At 43.3% G+C, this 22,324-nt stretch overlaps 1 protein-coding gene across 1 annotated transcript; it reads right to left on the bottom strand.

Annotated features, from left to right (window-relative positions):
• Positions 1 to 3,494: 3,494 nt before the first annotated feature.
• Positions 3,495 to 22,239, bottom strand: LOC142369375 (uncharacterized). Its single transcript, XM_075451735.1, has 25 exons — positions 22,161 to 22,239; positions 14,664 to 14,886; positions 14,292 to 14,521; positions 14,135 to 14,216; positions 13,984 to 14,060; positions 13,801 to 13,896; positions 13,634 to 13,730; positions 12,616 to 12,701; positions 12,477 to 12,524; positions 12,254 to 12,349; positions 11,914 to 12,114; positions 11,741 to 11,807; positions 11,564 to 11,643; positions 11,250 to 11,444; positions 9,645 to 9,699; positions 9,492 to 9,562; positions 9,218 to 9,415; positions 8,994 to 9,069; positions 8,865 to 8,905; positions 8,664 to 8,759; positions 4,940 to 5,057; positions 4,809 to 4,849; positions 4,630 to 4,716; positions 4,242 to 4,352; positions 3,495 to 3,759 (listed from the first exon to the last, which is right to left on the bottom strand). Exons 2-25 carry the CDS (start codon positions 14,875 to 14,877, stop codon positions 3,649 to 3,651), a joined length of 2,574 nt encoding a protein of 857 aa, XP_075307850.1. The 5' UTR covers positions 14,878 to 14,886; positions 22,161 to 22,239; the 3' UTR covers positions 3,495 to 3,648.
• Positions 22,240 to 22,324: the final 85 nt, after the last annotated feature.

Below are 22,324 nucleotides of genomic sequence, written 5' to 3'. Positions count from 1 at the left end.
TTCACTCACAGGGTGATAACAAAAAAAGTGTCAAGTGTAATCATTATCATTATGACACAATAAAGTATCATAACTGCCTTAACCCCTTAGCATTCCTGGTGATTTGCCTGAAGGAACGCCTGCAAACTGCACTTTTTCTTAAACGATCACTGTAGATTATTCTACAGGAAAAACTACATATGAGCCTTTTCCTCATGGCTTGAAGGAAGCCTCTCTTTGAGCTGGGCTCCGTTGACCAATAGGAAAGAAATGCGATGGAGCGAGGGGAAGCGCTTTACGCAGGGCCTGGCCATCATTGGCTGAAGCTGTTGTAGAAATCACCCAGCAACCTGACTGCTGAAACAGGACATGTTTAGCGAGGGGGATGAACGCGCGCGGCTTTCAAATAAACACAGAAAACAGGATGTTTGATGGCATTTCGTGTGGATGGAAATAATTAATTACGCAAATAAACGTCGTGTTATTTCGATGCGGCAACATTTACGCTGCATATTCATGCTTTTGGTGGACCTAAAGTGAGGATTTTGACCAAAACATTTGTACTGGGCTCGTTCTCCTGATGGATACGGACAGAAAGATATTGGAGGTGTTTCTGTGCCAGAGGGCGACGAACGTGGTATCAATAATAGTACTAATGGAAAAGTGAAGAAGACAGAATGAGCCAGCACAGTATTACAGGTGGTGATGGACCAAACGGGTGAAAACGGACGGAGAACGAAATAAAGACAGGTCAGTCTGCTAACCTAACACTACACTACACCGATGCTCCCACCACAACGCACAGTGAAGTGTCTTTCTGTGAGCAGTAGGGGGGTTGGGGGCGCCAGCCGTAAATCAGTGTCGGACCGGGACTGCGTTTCGGCCACAGAGGTGCAGGCGCCCGGGCCGGCATCGCGGGGGGGGGGGGTTAGGTACAAAAAAAAAATAAAAAATACAAAAAAAAAAAAAAAACGATCCCAAAAAAAAAAAAAAAAAGTGAGGGTGAGAGGGGGGAGGGGGAGGGGGAGGGGGGGAGGGGGGAGGGGGGCGGCACCAGCACCGGGTTTCGCCCGGGGCGTAAATCAGTGTCGGACCGCCACTGTTTGCATGTCAAACGAGCCTTGGGCTTATTTCCACTGCTGCGGATAGTTAAAGAAGGAGTAACCAGGAGCCCTGCAGCTCATAAAACCCTGTTTGTTTCTACATGATCTTTCAAACCTGAGGGAAGCTAAAAAATTTTTTTTTTTAAAAAGTCATGCGTTCAGCAATAATGGGTTTTACAGCATTACTTGTTGGTTACACATTTTATTTGTCTTTTGATTTTTTTTTCTTCTTCTGGATACTCAAAGGGTACATACACTATTTAAATACAGAAATTTCAGCGGAAGATTGTCTATTTTTTTTTCTTTTTGTCTGCTGTAACTTGTGCTTATTTGCACATACACTAAAGAATACAAAGCTACCAAGAAACAAAAGCAGAATATGGTTCATTAGACATAAAGAGAAATTTGAAGACTACGCAAAATTCACATAAAAAGGCAAAAGGTTAAAAATCTTGCGTAAAAAAGCACAAGTAGGATCCCAAAAGCCCCCCCTGGAGACCCAGATGGAAAACAGTAATGAGTGATGAGTGAGAATGAGAGCTTTGGTTCCAAGTGAAGACTTTATTGTGTGGCCGCTACTCTCACTGATTTCATCCCAGTATGAGCAAACTGAGAGGTGGCTGTGTTGCTGCTGCAATGAATGAGTCCGTCCTTAGATATGCCTATAAATGTGTATTTTTCTGGGTGGTGATCTGTGGTGTGATGAACAGACAACCTGGAATTATCTTTTTTGGGGGGGCCTTTCGCATCTTTGTTGCCATTTTGACGACTTTTATAAAAAAAATTTTAAAAACTCTTTTTTGTAGCCAGTGTGTCTTTTTCAGGCACATATAGCTGAAGGGGTCTATAAATCTTGTGCTTGTTATGGACTTTCAGTAATCCATGCATGATCCCATCTCGGTCTGTATGGCACATAATGGTATTCCATGGGGGTATGGACCAGAGTTGGCTAACAGCTCATTCTTGGATGTTTTGAGACAAATATTTTAATCAAACTGCGCCCTTTAGAAGTGAAATTGTGCGCTTTAACGATCCCACTGTGCTAAAATTCCACTTTCTCGAAACATGACTATTTCTTTATTTTACCATCCTTTCTTTTTTGTCTTCCCTGAAATGAAACGCTTCCATGAGAGTTCCAACATAAACAATAAGAATTCAGCAAGCCAGATGATTAAAATGTAAAATCCTAGTAATTTTGCCAAACAAGTGGGAAAGAGTGTAAAATGAGGATGCTCCACCGCACCGAGATGCTGAATTACTGAGGATTAACAGGTGAGAAGATCAGAGGGTTCCGCACTTAAACCCTTCCCTTTGAGGTGCACGCTGAAATAGGGGCATATCTCTCAGTTAAAAAAAAAAAGAAAAAGAAAAACCTTTACACAAGCGTGCCAAAAAAAACCCAAAAAAAAACAAGGCGAGTCTCGCCTGATATGCATGCATAGTTACTAAATAACCTGCAGCAATACCTACTTTCCTCTTTCAGGGGCAAACCTTTTAAAACGGCTGGATCTTTTTCATTTAGAACACATGAAAGGGATGCAAAGTTACAATCCACTCCAGGTTTTTTTTTTTCTTTTCTATTTCTAACATCTGTTAATAAATAAGCATTATAAAAAAGTCAAAGTACGACTGGTAAACTTACGGCCGCACCAATATGAGCAGCTTTTTCCAGTTTGTGCTCAGGTTGACATAACTTAAACAGAACGTGTTATAGTCTATGGTACGGAATTATTCTGGGCATTGATTTTTTTAAAGCCTGACCCACTTTTTCTCCTCACTTTAAGAGCGGTGAAAGGCAAGCTGTGAAAAAAAAAAAAAAATTCTGATCATTGTTTTCTAAGTCTGTCAAAACAACAACTCTTTAAGGCAGTGTTTCTCAATTCCGGTCCTCAGGACCCACTGCCCTGCATGTTTTAGATGTTTCCCTCCTCCAGCACACCCGATTCAAATGATCAACTCGTCATCAAGCTCTGCAGTGGCCTGATAAGGAGCCATTCATTTGAATCAGAAAACATGCATGGCAGTGGGTCCTGAGGACCGGAATTGAGAAACACTGCTTTAAAGGGATAGTTAGCCTCTTTTGACATGAAGTTGTAGGACATCCCATACTAGCAATATCGATTATGAACATTTTCTTACCCCCTACTGCGTACTGTGAGCCCAAATGATTACCAAGACCAGGAAAGAATGTTTCACATATGTTCAAAAGTTTCCTGAGAGCTTTCTTTTAAACTACAGCTTGGTTTTTGACATAGAAATGCACAGTCTTTGTCCTTTGTCCTGGGAGCAGCTGTATACATCAATGCAAGATAAGAAGTTGTGCTGTTACACTCTTCCACAAGTGCTTATCAAAAGACACAACCTGACCTCTTAACTTTCCATATCAGAGATAAGAAACCTGTAGCGAGACACTTATACGTCGGCAGTAAATTTATTTAAACAAGATTTGCACGTAGACAGTGTAACACAGTGAAGTCGGACGGTTTTGAAGTCAGTTTTTCCCCCATTCAGTGATACATTTTTTCCGTGTACATGTGCGTCATGTTTTCCCTTTCGTAAATCAGATTTACTTTGGGCCCACCACCCGTGCGGGCTTTCCTCCGTTTGCCTGCCTCTCCGTCGGCCCGACTGCTCCTCGCGCTGCTGTCGCTGAAAACATCCGAGCCAGATCCTTGACCTGCGAACATTTGGAATATTTCATGCAAACTGGACCCGGACAGGAAAGGGAGAGAACGTTGTGAGCTGCTGAGCAGCGCTGTGTGTACAAAGTGCGCCCGGGACGTCTGTGGGGGCGTCAGAATGGAACCGAAGCCATGTCCTACACTCTCAGAAAACAAAGTACAGAATTGTACCTTTAGGGGTACGATGGCTTGTCACTGGGGCAGTACCCTCAGAAGGTATAGTTTTGTGCCCTTGTGATTTGTACCTTACAGAGATCAATCTTGTACCTCTGGTGGCAATTTTGGACCCTTATACTGAAGTAGCCTAACACAGACTGTCTATTGTACCCCAGCATGTAAAAAAAAAAAATAAATAAATAAAAAAGTACATATAGGTACCTTTAGGTCCAATAATTAACCCTAGGGGGTATATTAGTATAGATTGTACCTCAGGGGACAAAAAAGGACTCGTACTGTACCCCTATTTCTGAGAGTGTACCTTCAGCCCCCTGGGGAAACCCGAGAGGAGAGTGGTGGAGTGGTCCTCAGCTGCGGTTTCTGCTGCGGCAGGCTTGGTTTTGGTGGCAGCCCTTGTTGAATCCATTGACTTCTGCCAGAAACAGGTGGATGATGGTTTATAGCGGTGAAAAAAAACAAAGCAAAACTCATTCCTGCCTTCTGCATTTGTCTTTTCACAGGTTACATTCGGTACTTGTCTTGTGTAAATCACACAAACGTTGATAGTGTCCTTTTAAGATGAAGTAAAGAATGAGTTCAGAAATGGAGCGGGAAATACAAAGATGGGAGAACACAGATTGTTTTCTGCGCTCCAACAACAGTCTGTCACCATGTCAGAGTGAGATCAAGGACTGAGGCGGGTCGACTACCTGCGAGAGTTTGCTTTTCGCTCCCTGTTTCTCTGTTGGTCGGGCTGCTGGCTCCAGGACTGAAAACATCCGGGCGAGTTCCTTCACCTGAAATAGGTCATATCTTCAGTGAAAGTGCGACTTGAAGAAACAGAGCAACAGCGAGATATTTCACTCGTTAATACGGAAGTCCACCATACCGTCCTGCTTGTGGGAAAATCGGCCTGCGCAGCCTCACCCGCTGCGGAGAACAGCAGGAATATCGTTATTCACGTGATAATCGAGAAGATTTCCTGTGCTGAATCAGAACAATACTTGCGTGATGTCAGACCGTCTTTCTGCGAGACTTCTGCTGCCGTTGTTGCTTTCTGGATGTCGGTACCTCTGACACCCTGTACGTCCGTTTCCTGTCCTGTTACAGCTGGGAATCTCTGAGCCAGAGGCTTTGCCTGAAAATGTTGAGTATCTAAGAATACAGTTTGCCAAACCCAGCAAAAAACAGGGTTATGAGCACAACACAATGTGTTATCAAACTACTTTATGTTTTTTTTGTCCGTGTTTTGATGACTAAACTGGAATATGCCTGCATAACACAAGTGTACTGAGTTTAGATTGGCTCAGTGAATCATTCCTGTTGGATGGATGAAAATCAAGCGCTTAAAACTTGGCTGTATTTCCAAGTAAATTACATGATCTTCTTCGAGCATTAAAGGCTGATTTATGGTCATCTACGGAGAGTTACGGAGACCCTCTCGGAGACGCTCTCCGTCGCTTGCGTGCGTCGGCCAAAATTCCTTTCTATCCGTCAAGGTGACGGAGACCGCAAGGGTTGTGATTGGTCGGCTAACAACATCGTTTCCGGAATCACTTTTCCGGTTTAGCTCCTTGCTCTCAGAACAACAACACCGCCATTTTTGAAAGAGTTTACCGTGTGCCGGTCAACATTTGGTGAAAATTATGTGCATTTCAAAATCAATAAACTCCAACAACAGTCTTTCTCTCTCGGTCGCCATCGTTCACTGTGAGGAGTGGAACAGAGCCGGAAGGTAAACAATCAATCAACGACTTTCACGATAGACGTTGTGAGATTGGGTCGTTTAACGTAGCGACGCCTACTGATCGGGAGGTGAATTGCCTTGTGTATCCGACGTCCCTACGGAGAACTTAGAAAGGTTTTTTTGACCACGGAGTCAGATTGACGGATGGCGACGGTGAAGCATACCGAGGCCTTAAGTCATCCTGCGCTACCAAATGAATTCACGTGGGTTGATCAGCATCATTCATTCAGGTTGACTGAACTTAGTCACCAGGGCTGTGTGTCAAATGATCCGTTGGGCTGAACTTATTTAACATTGTCGAATTAACTATTACAGATTTTATTGGGTGTGCTCTATATCCGCCTTGTTGTTTCGGTTCGATCCGTTTTCATCCATTCAACATGACTGACACCAACAGCACACAAAATTGTGCGTTCACACAACGAGATTCAGTTCTGTTTCAGTGAAAAAGACGTTGACCAAATTCCATTTGTATCAGACGGACACAACAGAATGGCCTGATGCCGAAAGAAAAAGCACCTAACTGCGTTGAAATTTTGCTTCGTGCTTTTCATATCCGACTGACGCTGCCTATTGGAGCTGACGCGCGGCCGCCATCTTGGATGGGTCTCCAATGCCTCCACATTGCCTTTATTTCAACTGAGGAAGGTGTATATCCCCAACTACAATAATCATAACTCCCCGAATTTTTATGTCTAGGCTATGGTCTGACAAAAACGTTGCGATTGGAAACTTGGGATTTCAAGAGGTGGCAAAGACTTCGCTAACATCCTTAATGAGAAAAGGAACAGGCTCAAACCTGACATAGTAGAGATGTTGGTTTTCATCAAGAAAAACTTACATTTCCTTCTGTGAAGCCAGAGGAGGAGAGTAAGAATTAGGAGTGCAGTTCCGAAAAGCACATTACTGGCCTTACTTTAAAACACTGTGCCACTTTTATTTGCTTATTTGTTTACATGCCTGACAGGTATTTCAAGTAGAGCTGCTGCTCGTTTTTATTTATAGACATTGTTGCACTAAACTCCAATGTGAAGAATTTGTTTATTACTTGATTACTTTTTTTGTTCAATCTACCTCACAGACGTGCTCTGTTTATAAGTGTTAAATGATAATTCAACCTGGAGAGACTCAGACAGAGAGATAGGAGACAATTGCAAGGTTTATTGTCAATATTTCTTTGGCGCTCGGGCCCCGGCGGAGGACATGCAAGCTGAACCGCTGTGAGCTTGCAAGTCCGGCATAGGGAGATAGATGCTGAATATCTTCCCCCTTGGGACCCGAACCTGGTGGCGGAGTCATACAAAGGAAGGAGATCTCAAGACTTGAGACAGCGGGTGGAGATGGGGAGGTGGTGGGATGCAGCTTGCCGATGAACCGGTAAAGCCCCATGCAGGAGCGCCTTATATGTGGATCTGAATGGTTGATGAGCGATTGCCAACACCTGGAGGTTGATGAGCGATTGCCAACACCTGGTGAGTCTGCCATGTTGAATTTGCGGCTAGCCTTCATAATAAGGTGAATAAAAAAAATTTAAAAAAATAATTCAGGGACATCCTAGATCTGTTTCTTTGCCGTTCTTCATTTTTTTTTTTTTATATGAACTGTAGAAGTATCAGATCGGGACTTGGTTAAAGGATAAGACCGGTTTTTTGACATTGGGCCCTTGATTTCACATTATAACATGATGTTCTACTCACCCCTGCTTGTTGTTTGTCATTTGGAGCTGTTCCGAAGATATTCGCGAGGCGTCCGGCTGCTCTCTTGAGATATTCGGCCATGAAACGGTTTCCTATGGGCAAGCTCATACAGGCACAAACTATGCTGTTTATAATTTATTAATTACTCTACACCAGCACTGATAACGTGGAGGTGCGTCGCTTACTTAAAAAAATCCGGGTTACTAATTTTGAATTTTAGCCGAATGAATAAATAGGCAGCAGGTCTGTGGGCTGCCTGTGGCAGTAGCACGACGATGACGTCAGTAACACCCACTTTACGACAAAAAAATCAAAATTACAATAACCCGGATTTTTTTAAGTAAGCGACGCACCTCCACGTTATCAGTGCTAGTGTAGAGTAATTAATAAATTATAAACAGCATAGTTTGTGCCTGTATGAGCTTGCCCATAGGAAACCGTTTCATGGCCGAATATCTCAAGAGAGCAGCCAGACGCCTCGCGAATATCTTCGGAACAGCTCCAAATGACAAACAACAAGCAGGGGTGAGTAGAACATCATGCTATAATGTGAAATCAAGGGCCCAATGTCAAAAAACCGGTCTTATCCTTTAATGGCAGATACTCAAAATCAAATGACCTGATCGGGACATCCCTAGAATGCATTCCTCGGTGCTTGAATATATTCACCTGTGGCCATGAACGTGATTGGAACACCTGAATTGAATTATTTGGATGGGTGAGTGAATGCCTTCGGCAATACAGTGTAACCCAAATATCAAATATTGGCAAGCAAACATTTCAGTAGCAAGCTACAGTCCAATATATTCCTAAAATGTTTACCGTTTATATTTTACATTTGAACAACTTGATTTTTAAAAATGATGTCTGTACATATTTTCGACTAACAATCGTTCTGAGCTTGCATCGCAGGCAGAAAAAGACAAGCCCCCACGAGTAGTGGTGGTCGCTCGTGTCAGTATGTTCCGTCAGCTTCTGGCTCCAGGACCCAATGCATGATGGTTAGTTTCGTCTGATACATTAAACAACTTTTTTTTACACTACCGTTGGTGTGCCACGGGTTAGTAGCACACTATGTAGTGACAGAAAAGTTTTGGTTGGTTAAAAATGTAGCCTTTTTAATGTAGTTTAGGATCTACTAAACGCTTAATATGTGCGTTTCTGTGTCTTGTTTCACAACACTTCAACACCCTGGCACAGTGGGGATCAAACCTAGCCACTGTACTCACTCAGCCGCACCCCCGTGGACAAGTAGGCCATTTGAACGCACCCGTGATTTCACAAGGGCCTGCTTCAATACCTGTGAGAGTCTGTGCCCTCCTCCGAGTTTCTCCTCTGGTCCGGCTGGGTCTGTTTGGGCTGTGGTAGCCGAGAACATCCGTGCCAGTTCCCTCACCTGAAGTTTGTGTAACACACAGTGAAAGCCACATTCAAATGATGACGTTCCTGTTCTGTCCAAGATTGATTTCATTTGTTTTTTTTTTCCAAGAGTCTACTGTACCTTCAGGCCAGTGCAGAAATCTGGCTGTGCAGCTTCATCCACTGTAGGGAACAACAACGGCTCCGTCCTCATTTTTCTTGAACGTTGTGAAAATATCTCGTACTTCACTCACACGCATACTGTACTTACATGATGTTGGATCCTCTTTCTGGGAGAGTTCTGCATCTGCTGGTGCTATTTGGGCGCTTGATGCATCTCTGACAATCTATCGAAAAAAGGGGGTACAGCTGGCTGATCCCATCTCAATCATTCTAAAACACCATTAAGTCAACTTTATTTGCTTGAAAAGGCATTGAAACTAAATTTGTGTCAACCCAAGATGAAAAAGGCCAAATGTTGCCACAGTGAATCACCTTGCAAGCCGTCTCCGCTGGTCTGATGACATCCAGTTTTTCTCGTCTCATCTTAGTTTTCTCCCCCAAAGAACTCTGAACTTCTCGCTCCAGCCCTGATTCAGACTTCTTTAGCCTTGCCTTGAATAAAGACGAGTCCTCCTTCTTTGGTGGCACCTTGGGCGGAGCTTTTGGACGCTCCCTGACCGATCTGTTTACCTGAAATGACGCCAGTTAAACTCACGAAGCACAACTAAACTGAGGTAACGCGCAACAAGAAGTTTTTGTGCTTCACCTGCTCAGCAGCACAAAGATCCGGCAGCTGATGGCCTGCTGTTCTGAGAGATCGCTGTGCTGATGGAAAAGCTGTACGGAGAGAAAAACAATCCCTCTCAGCACTGGCTTCTTCATTTTTTCTGGATGTTTATGGTTATCATCTTGTACATACGTGACTTCTTCTCCTCCGTAACTGCAGTTGTTGCTGACACTTCAGCGCTCGCGTTCTGATGCAAAAAGAGCGTGGACAGTTCAAATGAGTCGAATGCAGAATTCATGTTTCCAACTCCAAAGTAGGTTTCCATTCATTCTCAAACCAAACTGACCGACTTCTGCTTCACAGATTATCACTGATTACTGTCTGACACAGTATGTATTACACTGTTTATCTCCCGCACCGATCCTTTCCTGTGATGTTCCTCACTGGAACTGTGCTGTTAGTGACCTCAGCATTACTTCCCACGCGCATTTTCAAACTACAAATACAAAATGCTGGCTTATCAAATAATAATTTGAGTAAGGACAGAGGTCTGGCCAAATGTAAATAGCGGACGTGGTACGTATAACTTTTTTTTAATGGTTTTCTCGAGATAACGAGGTAATTTACCGATGGTTTTTGAGATCACGAGATGACCATCTTTTCTTGAATGCTCATGATCAGTTTCTCAGTGTTTTTAAAGGGATAGTTCGCCTCTTTTGACATGAAGCTGTATGACATCCCATATTAGCAATATCATTTATGAACAGTGACTTACCCCCTGCTGCGTCCTGTGAGCCGAGTTCCAGCCTCGTTTTGGCGTTGACGAAGGTAGTCCGGCTAGTTTGCCAGGGTCCCGAAAATAAAGCGTCTTGCTTCTCAAAACAATATGCGTTCAAAAGAGTAATACATTTGCATCACAAAATCGTTAGCCAGAAAAACTCAGACCTCACATCGCTTGGCGCTATTTTTGCCTCCCTTTATCACTGTGTCCAATGTAAAGTGAGCAGACAGAAGAGCAGACCGAGCAGCAAACACCGTAACAGGTGCGGCTATCGCTAGGTGGCTTGACGCATTGATATCAAGGGAGGCAAAAATAGCGCCAAGCGATGTGAGGTCTGACTTTTTTCCTGGAGAACGATTTTGTGGTGCAAATGTATTACTCTTTTGAACGCATATTGTTTTGAGAAGCAAGACGCTTTATTTTTCTAGCCCCAGCCAACTAGCCGGACTACCTTTGTGGACGCCAAAACGAGGCCGGAACTCGGCTCACAGGACGCAGTAGGGGGTAAGTCAATGTTCATAAATGATATTACTAATATGGGATGTCATACAGCTTCATGTCAAAAGAGGCGAACTATCCCTTTAACTCGTTATCTCGAGAAAACGATCATTGTTTTGAGAAAACCCATCAGAAAAAAGTTTATACGACCCACGTCCGCTCTCGGCTTCCGTACTGAGCAGAGTCATCAGCTCAGGTTAAATGGGCTGGAAAAAGACATTTTTCTTCAAGTGAAAAAATTATCAAATTCATTAAAGACGGATGCCAAAAAATTGCACCTTAGTTACTTTATAACAGAATGTAAATCAATCTTGTTGAGTTGCCTATCACGACTGTTTTGGTCGATGCTGACAGCGGTTCCTGGGTTCAACGGGTGTTTCCTGACAGTTGAACGTCTAACCTTTAAGTTGGTCAAAAACGCATGATTCGATATTGGTCATTCTTACGGAACGTCACATTCGATGTGAATTTGTGTGGAATGAAAAGAAAAGAAAAAAAATCATAAAGCTGCCGTGCACCTCGCGGGCCGGCTCCACTGGTCTGATGTCCTTCGGTTTTTCTTCTCCCATCTTATTTTCTTTTTGCGAAAAACTCGCTTTAATGTCTCGCCCCACCTCTGATTCAGCTTTCTCTTTCAGCTTTGCCTTAAATAGAGGCGAGGAGCTCTTCTTAGGTGGAACCACGGGTGGAGTTGACAGCCGCTCCTTGATGACCTGAAAAGATGCCAATTAAATTCGCGTTGACCAAAAATACAGAAAGTGAACAAAGGGAATGAAAACAAACTCCAAGCGTATGTATGAGAGACATTTGTGTTTCAAAGGCGATGCTTTACCTGCTCAGCAGGAGAGCTTGACTGACGGCCCGCTTCTATGTTTGTGGGTTTTTTGCGCGAGCGCTGTGCTGGTGTAGAAGCTGTACGGAGAGAAAAACAAACACTCGGTCATTCTCTGTCTTGGCCGTTTTATTTTTCTGACTCTTGCCTTGAACGAATTTACTATCTTAGACTCACGCGACTTGTTCTCGGCCATCGTCGCTGCCGTTTTCGGTGAGCTGACGCTCGGCGGGATCAACGCATTCTGACACGAAAAGACGGACCGTTAAAAGCACATTACTTATTTTAAAGTAAAATCTTATTTGTTTTCACACCAGATAACTGCATGTTGATGCAATGTTGATGCTCACCTCAGAGGCTGGCTCTGCCGGTCTTTTGCCGCCAATTTCATCCCCTCTCATCTTGTTTTTACGCTGCAAAAAATTCTGAATTTCTTGCAGTAGCTGGCTCTCTCCGGATCTCTCCCGCGTCGCCTTGCACAAAGGTGAGTCCTTCTTCTCAGGCGGGAGCACCAGTGGAGCTAAAAGCTGATTCCTGACTGATCCGTTGCCCTAAAAAAGACGTAATTTGCTTTTATGTCTACGTGGTTGTGATCTTATTGTCAGACCAAAAAAAAACAAAACACATTGTCTAACAATTCTTATTGGCATGGTGAATATGGCAGACTTCCAGCATTCAAAGGTTTGATACCTGAGACCAAGTTGGTTCAAGCCTGTGTTTCTGCTTTGGTTGCGCAGCTGGTTCTCGGTATGTGACTGGCAAATGCTCTTTGACGAAACCCATCACCTAAAAGATATGTAGGATTTAACTGATAAAGTAAAGTTGTTATGTAAGACTTAAAAACATGAAAAAGTGGAAGAATTTCTGATGCATTAATGACCTGCGGCGGTGTCCGATCCCTCCCGTCTCTCACCTTAGGTCGGACTGCTGGGGCAGCTGGAGGCTCCGTGAATCTTTTCACCTAAAAGGAAAAAAAGAAGCAGGAAAAACGTTGGTCACCGTGCACACAGGTGCAAATTCCAAGTCACTGAATTTCAACTCATCTGCTCCACCTGCACGTCACAGGAGTAGCCCTGCAGCTGCTGGCCTGACGTGGTCTTTGTGGCTCTTTGGACGGAGAGTTCTGGAACTGCAAAGGCTGCAATGAAAGGAGACAAACCTTTTACTGATCACAGCTCAAGTGCAAAATCCACTCCAATCCATTTAAAGGGACACTATGTAATATATCAAGTCATTTATTAGCTCAAATCAACATATTCATTCATAAATTAGTCCTCATTGGTGTAAAATGATCTCTGTCAAAAATCTCAATTATCCTCCTGAGAGAAGAATAACTTGTCTGTATCTACATAGAGCGGGTAAGCTCTATGGAGGCTGCCATGTCCTTCCGGTCTATGAAAAACGACGAAGTGCCGAGAGGGACATAAAGCACTTCGAATCGCGTTTTCCCCAACGCCAGGCCTGTGAGCGGAAATGACGTCATTTTGACGTCACGTCCGCCGAATGGCTAATTACTGGAGCTAATGGTAAATAGATTTTATCTCGTAAATGATCCCACTAATAATGCATTGATTGTTACCAAACTTCTGCCGTAGTACACATAGGCTCTTAACTCACAAAACGAGGCATTAGAAAGTTTGTAAGTTTACCGGGAGTTTATTTAAAAGAACACTTTCCAGATAGCAACTACACACTGCTGCTAACGCTACCGCTGCGTCGACGTCACTTCCGGTAACTCCCGGAATATGACTAATTGCATTGCTTGCACACCAAAGGCTATGTCAACTTATGTTATCTGACATGTTATCTGTCATCTGTATTTATAGTGTTATTGTATGTGTGTTATGTAATCCTTTGTACTGTTTGTCTTGATGTCTTTTTGTTTGTATGGACCTTGAGTCTGAAGCTATAGCTTCTTGAATCTTGACACATACCGCCTGCCGTAGTTCAAGAAGATGCAGCGCACATTTGAAAACGCGAGGCGCTAGAGAGCAAATTCATTCGACTTTGCAAAATAAAATTGCCCCACTAGATGGGGGAAGAAATGACATAGTGTCCCTTTAAACATACGTGACTTGGGCTCCTCCTTGACTCTGGCTGCTGCTCCTGCATAGTCGTTGAGCCTGTCAGTGCTCCAGTAGCCCTCCGCAGCTCCAATGTACGCTTTCTAAAAACGGCAAAAGTAAACTTTTTTTAAGAATGCAACAGGAAAAAATGTTGAATTGCGAACAGGTTACCTGTGGTAACGTCTGACGCTTTGGATTATTCTTCTTAGCTCGAACCACATCTGCAGGGTTTGCTGGTGTTGAATGCTCGTAGACCGTTCTGTTGACCTGGGGGACATTTATTCAATCTTAAGGATGAATTTTCAGAATCACGCTGAAGTCAGAGAGTCACAAAGGTTTGTGCCTGCGCTTCACCTGCGGACGTGCGGAGAACGCCTCCGGCTGGTGGCCTGAATTTGACTTCGCCGATCGGCGGGTGGAGCGTCGAGGAACTGCAGAACAGGACAACACAATCAGACTGATGTACAAAATCGTGTTCAGACTGAATTTCCACCTAAACACATACGTGACTTGTATTCCTCCTCCGTCTTGGCTGCTTTTGCCACTGAGCTTCTGCAGCTGCTCTGCCTCGGAGGCTCTGGAAAATTCTGTGAGGGTTAAAAAGAAAAGTTCAATGTGGACTTTCCACCGCTTGACCCACATATCCCTCTTGGATTGTATACCTCCTTCTTGACAACCATTCTTTTTGCTCGAGGACGTTTGCTGTGATCCACTTCTTCTTCTTCTTCCCAGTGACATTTCCAGTAGTTCTGCTCGTTCTTTGGGATTCTTATTCCTTTTGGAGTACAACCCATCTTCCCCTGGTGGATCCTCAAGCCCTGGTAAGTGCTCATTTTAGTCCAGCCGCAGTGACAAACCTGGAGACTCAGGTCAGAGTTGTAGCCTGTGGTTTCTGTACCAAGACATAATTCAAGAGCCAATTCACATCTTTTAATGGATCCAATGTTGTGAATTGGTATGCATTATTGCTCGTCTCAGTGAGGGAAAGTTTTAAACGAGCACGACATTATTCATATTCATTTAGAAAATAATACCCGTTTTGATAGAGGTGCGAATGTCCAACTTGAGGTCCAACTTGAGGTCCATTTGAGCGTTTGTGAGCCCCGCATAGCCCAGCATGCACTGCTGTTCAGGCTCTGCAAACCTCATACCCTTCGGCGTGCATCCCATCCTCCCCTGGTGGACCCTCAAGCCATGGTAGGTGGTCACTTTGGACCAGCCGCAGCAGTGGCAAACCTGCAGGCTCATCTCCGCCGTCTGCTCATAGAAAACAGATCACGAAAAGATATTCACGAAGCTCAAGTGGGGGCAGGGCCGGATTAAAAGAATGGGTTGAAAGGGCTGCAGTCCCGGGCCTCGCCACTAGGGGGCGTCCGGTCGCTGAATGTGAAATGACAAAAAATAATAGAAGAAAAAAATAAATAAAACGAAAACGAGCGAAAATGTCAGGCCAAAGGAAACACGAGAGCGGAGCAAAAAAACGATAATTACAAGCAATCAAAAAGGAAAGAGCGACAGAATTATTACAGAAAACACCCAAATTAACCAAGATGTGGAGTAGTCAGCCTGCTGTAGCAGCTACCACCGCTAGCCAACTAACCAGCCCAACTAGCCAGTCTGCTAGCAATAGTGCTACAATCTCTGAGGAAACAAGTGATGGAGAGGAACCAGTAGCAGATGAGCCTGTTGGTTCTGAGGCAGGGGCGAAAATAGATATATCAACAGATATTGCATGCTGGGGAGAAGTTAATGAGGAGATGCGAAGCTATTGGGTCAGAAAGGGAATTGAAGCACCCACACAATGTCAACATAAAGATGCCGATTTTTCGGCTTCTGAAAGGAGCTATAAAAATCAGAAGCGATGTCTGAGCAAAACATTGTTCAGTCGCTCGCTCAGAAATGGAGAGAAGGTGGCAAGAGAATGGTTGTCTTACTCCCAATCTACTGGAAATGTGTTTTGTTTTTTTTGCAAACTATTCAGTAACGATTCGTCTGCTTTCACGCACGGATTCTCTGATTGGAAACATTCAGTTGACCGAGTTGAGATGCACGAAGCGGGCCAGCCCCACAGAAAGGCTGTGCTTACTTGGCTTGCGCGCACGCAGGTGCGGGGGATCGACGCGGGGCTGCAGGATCAACTGAAAGATGAGGCGAATTACTGGAAAGAGGTATTGAGGAGAGTTGTGGCCGTAATAAAATTTCTGTCAGAGCGTGGGCTCGCATTCCAGGGAGAAAATGAAACACTGGGCTCAGTGCACAACAGGAATTATTTGGGCATCTTAGAGTTGCTGGCCAAGTTTGACCCTTTTTTGGATGAACACTTAAAACGTTTTGGAAATAAGGGGCGGGGGACACCCTCCTATTTGTCATCGACTATATGCGAGGAGTTTATTGCACTCATGGGCCAGCGAGTTCAATCAGAGATAATAATGCACCTACACAGGGTATGAAATTAAGAAAATATTTTGGGGGCAATTTTGGCCCCCAGTCCCAAAAGTGGGGGAATTTTCAAAATGTTTGGGGGCCATCAAAAAAAAACAAAAAAAACTTAGATCTTCAAGTTATTTTTAGATTTAAATGCACAATGTCATCATTACTTTGCTGTCTGCCAACCCAAATAAATGTAAAGCTTGCCATTTCTTTTACAGAGAGAAATGTGGAAGTAGTAGGTACAGACAGAAAACAGGAGACAGCCGTAAGCAAACTGACATCAGTATTGGTTTGATTTAAACAATTTTAGCCTTCTATGAGAATGAGAACAATACTGGTAGGCTGCCTGGCCCCTCATTCAGTAAGCTGAAAACCTATAGGGCTGAGCACCCCCTCCGACTCTAAATCGACTCTATAGATTACACGTTCTTTACTTAAATAATGAAGAACTGCTTTTAATTACGACTTGGCAGAGACCTTAACGTGGTATTCATTCGTTTCCCATGAATAGCCTACTACTAAAACCAGAGCTAAAACTCGGGAGCAGGGCAGGATATAATGCGCATGCACGACGTTGCTAGGCAACATCGTGTATACAAAGCGAGAGTACGGGTCGTTTTTTTTGCACATTCTGCACGAGGAACACGAGAAGTGACACAGTCCAAACTACACAACTCAACTATGGTGTCGAGTTGATGCTAGCCTAACGCTAAGGTCACCGAGAGCCGTATGTTGCTGCAGGATGTAGACGGTGACCATAGCTATCAACTCGACACCTTAGCTAACGAGCCACACAAAAGATGTGATGAAGTCTTAAAAGTTAGCGTCTGTTGTCACTTACCATAAGCGAATCGGTGGTGTTTCGTAGTCTGGTGACAGTGTGCATTGTATTTTTTGACCTGGTCGCTTCCATTGATTAAGTCATTTCCCGAGTTCCCAAGTCCAAAACCGTGTTTAGGTGGATGAGCTCTGCAGGCTTTACAGAAGATTACCGTGTTCTTGTCAACCACTTCCACACCAAGCCAGTCGATTTTCCATTTCTCAATAGTGGATGGCAAGGTGCACCTTTTCGTCACCTTTGCGGGGACTTCCGGGGAATCTGGTGGGGCTGGAGGATCTGGCACCGTTACCAAATGCAATTCGCAAACAAGTTTTTACGCTTGGAGAGGGTAGATTTGTCAGTGTATCGATAAAAGGAAAATGCGCATTTTTGTTATGGAAGCAGGTTTTGCGATTAAATAAAAACACATAAATTCGCTTTGCTTTTTGCGCATTTTCACAAAATACGCTCTTAAATTCGATACAACTTGGATGGAAACCCAACTACTCCCGCCGCTCGCTTAATAATCGTTTATTTACATTCCACCAGGAGAATAAAGAGACTGTAAATTAATGAAAATAAAAATTGTAGTTTAATGTCACATTATAATAATGTACAAATATTTGTTTCAAAAACTTGGGGGCAATTTTGGCCCCTCGAGCATGATCTTTGGGGGCATTTTAGGCTAAATTGGGGGCCAAATGGCCCATGGCCCTCGCTAATTTCCGACGCTGCACCTACAACACGCAAAGTATTTTTCACTTATTGTGGATTCTACACCGGATTTGAGTCACATTGACCAACTAACATTTGTGGTGCGTTATGTGTCTCAGGAGGGCAAGATCTTTGAGAGATTTTTGAAATTTCTGGCCATTTTTAGCCATACAGGCGAGTCCCTTTTTGACTCCGTCACAGGTGTGCTGCAGGACATGCACATAGACATTAAAAATTGCAGGGGACAGTGCTTTGACAATGCGTCTAACATGGCAGGTGCGTACAAGGGATTGCGTGCCCGAATTCAGAAAATAAACCCCCTTGCTTATTGGATTCCATGCGCGGCCCATTCCCTGAACCTTGTTGGGGTCTGTAGTGTGGATTGTTGCCGTGACACCAGCTCTTTTTTTAGGCTAGTTCAATCCATCTTCACTTTTTTCTCAGCTTCGCCCAGCCGCTGGAAAATATTAATGGATGGACTGGAGTCTAACGAGAACAAGCACATGGAGATGGTGAAGGGACTTTCATCGACGTGATGGGCGGCACACGCACAGGCTACAAAAGCTCTCTGTTTAACTTTCAGAAATGTCCACGACACTTTAAATGAGATAGCAGAAGATGACCATCAGAAATCAACCGCATGAGAGGAGGCGAAGTCTCTGGCAAAAAAAATGAATAGATTCGAGACAGCATTCCTCACCATCATATGGGATACCGTGCTGCAAAGATTTGATATCACAAGCAGGGCCCTGCAGACAGTGGATTTGGACCTAGTTACTGCTGTGGAATTACTCCAGTCCCTCATAGACTTTGTGTCCAATTTACGCTCCCAGTTCACACACTTGGAATCCCAGGCCAAATCGCTATCAGTCACAGCAGTACACTGTGACTCGACAAGTGAAGCGCACCACCCCGGCCGATGACACCGACGAACCTACCCTTGTGACCAATGCGGGAGAAGACCGCTTTCGGGAGACATTCTTTGTCATAATAGACAAACTGATCAGTGCATTACAGCAGAGACACGCAGTGTAAAAAGAAACGTGCACATACTTCGGATTTCTAACGCAACTGGACAAATTGTCCCTCAGTGAAATACGCGAGAAAAGCGTCAACCTGCAGGTAAAATACCACAAAGACCTGGCTGATGATTTCCCTGATAAACTAGGGCAGTTTGTGCATTTCGCAAAAGTTTCCACTGAAAACAGGCAGCCGATGAACTTACTGTCATTCATTCGAGAAAGGAATCTACAACATGTTTTTCCAAATGTCGACATAGCACTGCGGATTTACCTTACATTGCCTGTCAGCAATGCCAGCGGGGAGAGGTAACAGAAAACGGGCCTTTTGAAGTCACTTGGTGAGTCATGTTTTTTCTCTGACGGGCCGCGGCTGCCTCCTCAATATGCCCCATTAATGTGTAAAATAGTTTTAGCGTGTTTGTGTGCGCATTTCAAACAGTTTACCCCAAATATGTCATACATTCCTGCCTGTCTTCTTGCTTGGGGTTTGTTGTGAGTTACCGGACATGTACCAGGGCCTTACTCCCGGAGTAAGTTAACCATTCAATGCCCAAACCGTTTGAGCCATAGCCGGGGCCTTCATTGAGCTTTGTTTAATACAATAGGCCCTACATTGTTTTATAATTTTTGATGAGTTTACAAAAACAGGATGCATTTCTATAAATTAAGTTACTTTCAAAAAACAGTTAATTTAATGTTGTTTGGGTCTAACTTGCTGTACTTGATAGCAAAAGCATTTTATTACATTTTCAGTAATGATTTGCCACCAAATCACCAATTTCATACTTTCTTTTTCCCTACATTTTCAAATCGGCCAATAGGTTTATTCAGATACATTTTGTTTTCCCATCCTCATTCTGTCAGCTTTGTCAACACTACTGCAATGATAATAAAGCTAACCTTGAATTGAAATGAATTGAAATCCAGTGATGGGCAGTAGCGTCACTACTTGTAGCGAAGCTACTAGTTTAACTACATTTCCCAGTAGCTTGGCCGTAGCGTCACTACTTTATGTATCGAGTAACGTCCCCGTAGTTAAGCTATTTTTTTTGTCAAGTAGTGACGTAGCGTCCACAAAAGCTACAAAATTTCAGGTAATGCCTGAGGAAAACAGCAGTTACCAGCATCACAACATGGTTTTGAACACAATAAAGTGAATGTCTGTTGAACGTCATGCGCAAGCTGCTCTCACTCGTCAGCTAGTGCCGCCTGCATACATACCGGTACTAACATAGGACCTATGCATTGCATAGCTACCCTGCGTGCATACAGTTGCGAGTGTAACCGGCATGATTCGACTCTGGCTAAAAGTGTTCCTCTCTGCGTTGTGTTGAGAACAAAGTAACAGGACAACCTCTGTAATGGAACAAATATATTAAAATTAAAGCCACTTCGCCGCCTCTCACACACACAGCTACTCAGCGATCTCAGAGACCAACTGACAGCGCAATTGACAGGATGTGACATCACCAATAAGTTCCGGTAACGCAATAAAACAAAATAAAAATAAAAGCTCCCAATAAAAAAATATTACAAAACAATTGAAATTAACAACAAAATGAGAACAAGAGAAAAATGTATTTATGGTGAAATTAACAAAAAAAACTACATCATTACAATATCTTGGGTTACACGAGCATCAGCAACATTCAGGGGTGATAGTGAAAAAAAATTCCTGAGCCTGAACTTTTTTTTCTCTTTTTTTTTTCTTTTTTTTTCCTGTTCCAACGGGGTTGGGGGCGCACAACATGCTGCATATGTGACGTAACGTAGGCCTAATTTTGACACATTATTCAAACATTTAATAGTCTGTGTATGACCATTATTGTCAAGTGACACATTTTAGATAATGTTTTCATTTTTGCCTTATGTCTAGGCCTATAGTGTTATTCACGAAAACACAGATCATTTCCATCTTGGTATAGCACTTAAGATTAGACTGAGCTCAATAAAATTTTATTTAATGAAGATATCTGTTATTTTAAATCAATCTGATATTATGTCGGTACAATGTAGCTTCTGATGTAGTGAACTACTTTCCCCCACATTTTTGTAGCTTAGCTCACTACATTTCTAGTGGTGGTAGCTTTAGTGTAGTGAAGCTTAATTTATGGTTGAGTAGCTGATAGCTTAGCTCACTACATTTTACAAGTAGCTTGCCCAACAGTGTTGAAATCATATTACCAGTTCACTTTAAACGGTAGTCTGTCATAGATTGGTACTGTGTACGCTGATGTGTCAGTGGGTTTGTGTGAGGTCATGCGTCAGAACATGATATGAAGGGCCTCATCCTGGTAATTAGCCCCGGTCCTCAAAGTATTAATCTGGCTCTGAGTGGGGGTGTGCGATATGAAAGATCGGTTCTCTCGTGTTTCCTCTCCGTATCTCTGTGCTCTCTTGCACCGTCAAAATAACCCCACCTTTAAATTTCACATCAGCGCCAGCATCCAATCTTCTGTTTTAGATAAAAAAAATTTTTTTTAAAAATGTCACTGTCCCAATCAGCCCATCATCTATTTGGGTTCCTACAGGCACCTCAACTGCCTCAGCTCAAGACCACTTTAAAAGAACTGCTGGCAGCTTGAAAGGTAAAATATGAAGTAAAGAGTTACGGCTGCAGTCTGTGACAAAATGATTTGCCGTGTTTCATCTGTCCTTTCTTGAACCCCTGAAACCGAGGATGCCACGCCTTTTCCTTTGGGGCAGAAAAGGACTGCAGTGGACCGGCTATGAGAAAAATCCAAGGAGCACCGTCAAGACCAGGCTGAGTGGCATTTAATTAAGAGTTATTTCAACCTGGGACACTAACTCCAATCGTAAACAAACTATTCAACCATGCAGACAAGACAAAACCAACACCACACACACACACCTCCAATACCTCTCCAGGATGCAAGAACAGACAAGCTTGTGTTGTTTTAAATGAAGCATCTTTGAATTTTGAACTGTAGTTCAAACTAAAAAGACATCAAGTGCCTTTTTTTTTTTTTTTTTTTTTAATTTCCTCAACACAACAATAGACGCCTGGACAACAGAGACCAGTCACTCAAACAAACTTCAGCTTTTATCAGCTGCAGTGTGCCAAACATCCCTTTTGTCACACCAGCCACTGTGGGTCTTTGTTCTCAGTCGCCTCATTATCCGGCTGCTGTTGCACAGGCAACCATAAAGACGTCCAAAGAATGATTAAATTAGGAAAAGTGGATTTCAACAAGCAAGTTTTGGTCCTCTCAGCAAGGCTGACATCTCACTAAATATCCGTTAGCTTTTGCTTTTTACTAGTTAATAGGTCGCAGCACCTGTAGTCAATAGAGCAACTTTAAGATGTATAAGACGCTAATCAATTAACTCAATGATATTGATTAACTTAATACTGCCCTGTTATTTAGGTTGGACCACTGGAGCTGCTCTTAGACAAACCAAACTCCGTACAATCTTGCCCCGTTATCACAGTGTTACACATTAAACTGATGGACTTTCCTCACGGACGCAGCTTATCAGATTTGAAAAAAAAAAAAAAAAAAAAAAAAGACGAACTTGCTCACCTTAATGTTTTTTCTTCTTTTCTTTCTCTCCAGCTCTATAAAGATTCTTCTTCCACGGCCATTGTGATGTTGTCTAACCTTCTCCGTTAAGCTTTCAGTTTCGTTTATAGGAAAAAAAGAAAGAAAAAAAAAAGAAAATAGCCCGCCAACCGTTTTTTCTTTTC

This window comes from Odontesthes bonariensis, chromosome 19 (assembly GCF_027942865.1).
Source record: "Odontesthes bonariensis isolate fOdoBon6 chromosome 19, fOdoBon6.hap1, whole genome shotgun sequence".
Lineage (NCBI taxonomy): Eukaryota > Metazoa > Chordata > Actinopteri > Atheriniformes > Atherinopsidae > Odontesthes > Odontesthes bonariensis.
The sequence above is the reverse complement of the archived record's forward strand: the minus strand, read 5'-3'. Positions and strand labels throughout refer to the sequence as shown.

Excerpts from the sequence above, each read along its gene's own strand:
- LOC142369375 (XM_075451735.1), bottom strand. The coding sequence starts at position 14,877 with ATGAGCCTGCAGGTTTGCCACTGCTGCGGCTGGTCCAAAGTGACCACC. Across the intron at positions 12,350-12,476 it reads CCCCAGCAGTCCGACCTAAG|GTGATGGGTTTCGTCAAAGA; the intron begins GTGAGAGACGGG and ends CATATCTTTTAG. Across the intron at positions 8,760-8,864 it reads ATTTCTGCACTGGCCTGAAG|GTGAGGGAACTGGCACGGAT; the intron begins GTACAGTAGACT and ends CACAAACTTCAG.